Below are 7,387 nucleotides of genomic sequence, written 5' to 3' on the forward strand. Positions count from 1 at the left end.
AAACAGTCCAGTACTTTCAGTACCTTGGACAGTTCCTTCAGGCCTTCACACTGTCCATATCCTGAAACATTACGGTTCTTTCAGGACCTTGGGCAGTTCCGTCAGCCCTTCACTGTTTCTGGGGTCCTGAAACATTCCAGCACATTCAGGACCCTGGACAGTTCCTTCAGCCATTCACACTGCCCAAGGTCCTAAAACATTCCAGTACTTTCATTACCTTGGACAGTTCCTTCAACCCTTCACACTTTCCAAGGTCTTGAAACATTCCAATTCTTTCAGGATCTTGGACAGTTCCTTCAACCCTTCAATCATTCCAAGGTCCTAAAAAATTCCACTTCTTTCAGGACCTTGGACAGTTCCTTCAGTCCTTCACACTGTCTAAGGTCCTGAAACATCCCAGCACGTTCAGGACCTTGGACAGTTCCTTTAGCCGTTCACACAGTCTAAAGTCCTGCAAAATTCAAGCATTTTAAGAACCTTCGACAACTCATTCAGCCCTTCACACTATCCGAGGTCTGAAACATTCCATCACTTTCAGTAACTTGGACAGTTCCTTAAGCCCTTCAAACTGTCTACGGTCCTAACACATTCCAGTACTTTCAGGACCTTGGACAGTTCCTTCAACCCTTTACACTGTCCAAGGTCCTGAAACATTCCAATTCTTTCAGGACCTTGGACAGTTCCTTCAACCCTTCACTTTTACCGGGGTCCTTAAACATTCCAGCACGTTCAAGACCCTGGACAGTTCCTTCAGCCCTTCACATTGCCCAAGATCCTAAAACATTCCAGTACTTTCAGGACCTTGGACAGTTCCTTCAACCCTTCAATCCTTCCAAGGTTCTAAAACATTCCAGTACTTTCAATACCTTGGACAGTTCCTTCAGTCCATCACACTGTCCAAGGTCCAGAAACAGCCCAGCACTTTCAGGACCTTGGACAGTTCCTTCAGCTGTTCACACTGTCTAACGTCCTGCAAAATTCAAGCATTTTCAGTACCTTGGACAGCTCATTCAGCCCTTCACACTGTCCGAGGTCCTGAAACATTCCAGCACTTTCAGTGACTTGGACAGTTCCTTAAGCCCTTCGCACTGTCTATGGTCCTAAAACATTCCAGTATTTTCAGGACCTTGGACAGTTCCTTCAGCCCTTCACACTGTCCGAACTCCTGAATCATTCGAGCACTTTCAGGACCTTGAACCATTCCTTCAGCCCTTCACAATATCCAAGGTCCTAAAACATTCCAGTAATTTCAGTACCTTGGASAGYTCCTTTATTCCTTCACACTGTCCAAGGCCCTGAAACATTCCAGCTATTTCATGACCTTGGACAGTTCCTTCAGCCCTTAATTTTGTCTAAAGTCCTTCAACATTTAAGCATTTTCAGTGCCTTAGATAGTTCCTTCAGCCCTTCACTCTTTCCAGGGTACTGAAACATTTCAGCACATTCAGGACCCTGGACGTTTCCTTCATCCCTCAACACTGCCCAAGGTCCTAAAACATTCCAGTATTTTCAGTACCCTGGACAGTTCCTTCAGCCCTTCATACTGTCCAAGTTTCTAAAATATTCCAGTACTTTCAGGACCTTGGACAGTTCCTTCAGTCCTTCACATTGTCCAAGGTCCTAAAACATTCCAGCTCTTTCAGGACCTTGGACAGTTCCTTCAGCCGTTCACACTATCTAAAGTCCTGCAACATTCAAGCTTTTCAGGACCTTGGACAGTTTCTTAAGCCCTTCTCTCTGTCTGAGGTCCTGAAACATTTCAGCTTGTTCTGGACCCTGGACAGTTCTTTCAGCCCTTCACACTGCCCAAGGTCCTAAAACATTCCAGTACTTTCAGTACCTTGCACAGTTCCTTCAGCCCTTCACATTGTATAAGGTCYTGAATCATTCYGCCACATTCAGGACCTTGGAYAGTTTCTTAAGCCCTTCTCTCTGTCTTAGGTCCTGATACATTTCAGCTTGTTCTGGAYCCTGGACAGTTCTTTCATCCCTTCACACTGCCCAAGGTCCTAAAACATTCCAGTACTTTCAGGACCTTGGACATTTCCTTCAGTCCTTCACACTCTCCAAGGTCCTGAAACATTCCAGTTCTTTCAGRACCTGGACAATTCCTTCAGCCCATCACACTGTCCAAGTTCCTGAAACATTCCATTACTCCCAGGACCTTGGACAGCTCATTCAGCCCTTCACACTGTCCAAGGTCCTAAAACATTCCAGTACTTTCACGACCTTGGGCAGTTCCTTCAGTCCTTCCCACTCTCCAAGGTCCTGAAACATTCCAGTTCTTTCAGGACCTGGACAATTCCTTCAGCCCATCACACTGTCCAAGTTCCTGAAACATTCCAGTACTCTCAGGTCCTTGGACAGCTCATTCAGCCCTTCACACTTTCCAAGGTCCTGAAACATTCCAGCACTTTCAGGAGCTTAGACAGCTCCTTCAACCCTTTATGCTTTTTAAAGCAGATATTCCCAACCATGTGTGTGTGATTACAGTGGGTACATGGGAAATTTTYCTAGTTTTGCAAAATTATACTTAAAAATGAGACTTGAGATTTGTAGGGCCCTATGATTTCTGCAATGCAGAAATTGCAGTCAGAATCACGGAATTAACACAAAATGGAATCCAGTATAAAACGTGGAATCCCATGGATTGTTCTCATTTGGATGAGTTTCTGACAAATTTTGAACAATACAGTATATTTTGGATGCTGCTATTTTCTGCACCTGCGTTACCTGGTTTTAGTTTATTTAGTTACTTATTCACTTTCAAGGCAACATTTTTCTATTTATGTTTAATTTGAGTTGAATAAAATACAATTCCTGAGAACTAAATTTTCTTTGGGTGTAAATAAATAATTTTCTTTTAATAATCAGTCGTAGTACATTATAGTTTTGGAGAATCATCATTACGTTTGACTGAGGGGTACTAGTGGTATGACAAAATGGCTCAGTGTGTACACAAGTCTAAAACGGTTGGGAACCACTTAACTAAAAACTTTTAAAAATGCAGGGCTCCTGCTTTTAGTTGAATTATCAAGAAGGAATTAAACATCTGTGTTCTAAATGAATAAAAAAAAAACACCTGACTGTAAATGTAATCACTTTTGTCATTGATTTTATTTTTATGGTATGAGTTAGAGTTTGCCCAACAGATTGCTTGACAACACGTTTTCATCTCATTCATTGTCTGTCAGGCAACTATTCGATGTTTTGTTTTGTAACGTAGGTCCAAGTGATGTTAGAGGCAAAGGAGCGTGCAGTAATTGGGAGAGCAGAACGAGACATTGAGCTCCTGGAGAAAGACCTACAGGAGCTGAGGAGGAGAGACGAGGAGATCAGCCTGCTGCTGAAAACTGAGGACAGCGCTCTTTTTTTACAGGTAAGGAGGAAAAAGAAGGCACGATGTAATAATCAGTTCATAACTGATGGGTGAGCTGGGTGGTAGTCTTTTTTTCAGGTGTAAGAGAAGATGACCTGGAAGCAGAAGATTTATTGATACTGGAAACACTTTTKAATGTTTTTGTAGAAGATGGTGAAGAACACAGAAATGGCAAATACACAAAGAAGATAAAAGAACTAATACATTTATATTGCTGTCTTTTAATATAAAAAAGCATACTGAAGGGAGTTAGGATTTTGCAATGCAAACTAGCTAAGGCTGTAAATGTTTTTAGTGTTTTGTATTTATTTATTCTTCACACTTGTTCCCATGTAAATAAACAATAAAGAAAGAACTAAGAAAGTTTATTTATTCTTTTTTTAGAAATTACTAAAAAATAAAAAATGACAATTTTTGCATTCTCCTGCATATTGTGTGCTAGATTAGCCATTTATATCCCAAAAAATACGTCTCTTTTAAGGAGAAGGGTGCTATAACTATTTTTTTATTTTTACATGTCATAATTTCTAACTGTTTTTACAAATGTTTCCCTATAGAAAGCAATTGAGATCTCTTCAGTCCCATTAAAAACAWTGTTCTGTTTGAAGTCTTCTGCATCATACTTGATTATTTTTTGCTTTTAACCACTCTTCTGCTACTTTAAGCTTTTAATTATGATTGCACTATTAAGAAATATTCTGCTACTTTTAGCTTTCTGCTAGCTTTTTTATCTTTTACCTGGCTTTGCTACATTTCGCTTCTAATWGGCCTTTTGATTCTCTGTTAGAATTAAGCTTCTTTTAGCTTTTAGTTAGCATTTTGATACTTATGTATTTAGATGATTTGATACTTTTAGCTAACATTTTGTTGATCTATAGCTAGCTTTTTGAAATTTTTAGCTATTGCTTGGCTGCTTTCATTTTTATGTATCAGTCTGCTTGTAGCTTTCAGCTATCCTTTTGCTACTTTTCTTACTGTTTACTTATATTTAGCTTTTCTAGCTAGCTTTTTGCTACTTCTAGCTTCTAGCTACCATTTTACTACTTTTGGCTTTTAGTTAGTCTTTTACTACTCTTGTGTTTTTTTACGTTTAGCTTTATCTAATGCTTTACTACTTTCTGCTTATAGCTAGCAAACCTTTACGCAGTGTTTTGTTAGCTTTAACAACTCAATTTGGGAAAATTTCAGCCGTCCTTCACTATCTGTCTAGTGTTTAATTTATTTACCACAGTTGTTTCTTTGCATTTCTTTTTGTATTAACCACTTTGAAGAATATGACCCGATCATAAGGGACCTGCCACATCAGACCTTTTTAGCCTCACTTGAGAACTCTGTTCTCTCAGAAGACAAGTAGCTCAGGGTTGGTGCATCCTGGAGACCTGACGGACTAACGGACTAACCAGAGTCTGCTCCAACAGAAGTGCTCCAGATAAGGGATGGTGGAGAAAGAAGCATGAGAGGAAGGAATGGGTCAGCTGCATGGGCCTGAGTGCTMATTTCAAATTCAATTTTACAAGGAATTGTGGAAACTGCTGTCTGACACTGGAAGTTAATTTTCCGCTGTTTGTGTTTATTGACTCAGGCGTCCCCTCTGCTCTACATCTGTCTCACCACTGATCAGCGCTCCGGAGCCTTTAGCCGGCCCGCAGAGACCTTCAGTGATGCCAGGAAAGCWCTGTGCCAGCTTCGCAGCCGCATGGAAGAAATCTGCTGGGAGGAGGTGGACAGAATTTGTCGTGGAGGTAGACGACCTACAGATGGAAGAACAGACACCAAAGATGATGAAATATTCACRATATTCAAATCACAGATAGTCCCTGTGAATTTTAAGCGCAGCAGGCACAATTAAATACTGGATTAGTAGATTTTTATTGTCAAGAAGTAAGATAAAAACTTAATTACCACAGTGGCATGTAAACTTAAATTCTATTTTATGATAGTTTTCCAGATAATGGGAACTTTGTCCAAGATAGTATGGTAAAACACACACACACACACACACACACACACACACACACACACACTTTGAGAGAATCATGTCAGAGGCATTATCATGACATTTAACACTGCAACGGGACAGTAAACAGTTAAATATTAATGTTAAAGAGGTCTGAGCGTTGTCTGACCCAATAAACTCTGAATTATTTTCAGCTCAATTAATTCTAGCCTCCTTTAGTTTAATTGAATTCCGTTAAACTGATCTCATTTCAAAGAAACTGGGTAAATAGTTTGGAAGTTAAAGAATAAAGAGTTATCATTAATAATGATGATTTTCACTGACTTTAAATTTTAAATACAACTGCAAACTAGGAGCARAAAAACAAAAACATTTTGCCAAAACATAAACACTATTGAGGGAGACATCAACTCCATGATTAAGTAATATGTGCCAGAATGTCCTGATGCATCTCAGTAATCCAGGTAGAAAAAATCAAAAAGAAAAAATAAGTAGGGATGGGTTCTTTAGTGAAACGTTTCACACAAAAACAAGGGGACTTTGAGCCCCACCTGCATTCACTACATACACATGACACGACACCTAAGAACCACAGCATTCAAACTAATAAGTCAGGTGAAGGGGCACATGACCCTCTATGAACAATAGAACTAATCAAGCCTATTGTTAAGCCATGATCCTCTTTTGCATGTGACTGACCTGTTTGTCCACCATGTGGAGGCAGTGCTTTTAAGGCTGAGTTTACCTGAAACTCATCAGACTGAAGAAGTCTCTTGGATGAGAGATGAAACGTTTCACTAAAGAAGAACCCATCCAGAGGACCTACTTATTTTTTTTTCTTTTTGATAATATGTGCCAGGTTTCATCAACGACTTGGTCTTCCTGTTCTTATTGTATGTAATGGGTCACTAAGACCTAAAGTCACCAGAGGACACTGTTGTACTATGTAAACAAAATCCTTCTGATATTACACATTTTTGACCAATTCATCATCTTTAAAATCTAAAATTTCAATGTGCAACCTTTAATGTTTAAGCATTTAAAGCTAAATCACCAATAAATACTTTCTTTTATATTTTATAACATTTTAGGATATTTCTTGACCTAAACATGATATAAGAGTTATTGTTAGCAACTTTTTGCCCCTCCCATTCTAACATGTGTGTTTTTTTTTTAGATTCTGTTGGCTTCAAATCTGTAAAAAGAAATTAGACCAGTCTAAGATCTAATTGATGGTWAAACCTCAGATTCAGGAGGAACAATGCAGGTTCTATCCTGGCTGTAGAACACTGAACCAGCTCTTTACCCCCAAGGGTCCTGAGGGGTCATGGGAGTTTGCCCATCCAGTCTACATGTGTTTTGTGGATTTGGAGAAGGTATTCAACCATGTTCCTTGAGGTACACTGTGGGGGATGATCWGTGAGTATGGGCACGTGGATCCATTATTAAGGGGCCATTCATGCCTTATACAAGCGGTGCGAGAGTTTGGTTCACATTGCCGACGGTAAGCCCTTCACCCCTTCAGGGTGGGAGTTTTGCTCCTCCACATCAAGTTGTCACAGATTCTGTTCACAACTGTAATGGACATAATTTCTCAGCGCAACCAGGGGGCGGAGGGAATCTGATTCAGTGGCCTCAAAATTCCGTCTCTGTTATTTGAAGATGATGTGATCCTGTTGGCATCATTGTGCCATGATCTTCAGCTCTCTTCAGTTCGCAGCTGAGYGTGAAGCGGCTGGAGATTGACAATGCTTGCATTTTGATTTGGCCATAATGATTGGCCAAATCAGCAACTACTACACACTTCAGAACACCATGCCCCAAACAGTACTACCACAGTACTACCTCTGAGGAGGTTCCACAAACTGGGCTGAATGGTGGGTGGGAGTCRACAGTGGCAAGATCTTAAAGAGTAAATTACCCAAAAATTAACTTTATTTAGCTGATAAACTGTCTAGAATGTGTCTAAAATGTTATATAGTACAGTTTCTGTGCTAATTTTGATGTTTTTGTGCGTATTTGTTCAAATCTGTAATATTTGGTCTAAAAAC

The 7,387-nt window shown here is 39.9% G+C and overlaps 1 protein-coding gene across 1 annotated transcript in view; it reads left to right on the top strand.

Moving 5' to 3' along the window:
• The window catches only part of LOC106527239 (E3 ubiquitin/ISG15 ligase TRIM25), a 39,845-nt gene that overhangs the window by 24,902 nt on the left and 7,556 nt on the right, over positions 1-7,387 (top strand). The window contains exons 4-5 of the mRNA XM_014022067.1: positions 3,227-3,379; positions 4,962-5,121. Of these exons, the coding sequence (XP_013877521.1) occupies positions 3,227-3,379; positions 4,962-5,121 (313 nt within the window). The remainder of the gene's footprint in view (positions 1-3,226; positions 3,380-4,961; positions 5,122-7,387) is intronic.

Source organism: Austrofundulus limnaeus, unplaced genomic scaffold (assembly GCF_001266775.1).
Source record: "Austrofundulus limnaeus strain Quisiro unplaced genomic scaffold, Austrofundulus_limnaeus-1.0 Scaffold316, whole genome shotgun sequence".
Taxonomy (NCBI): domain Eukaryota; kingdom Metazoa; phylum Chordata; class Actinopteri; order Cyprinodontiformes; family Rivulidae; genus Austrofundulus; species Austrofundulus limnaeus.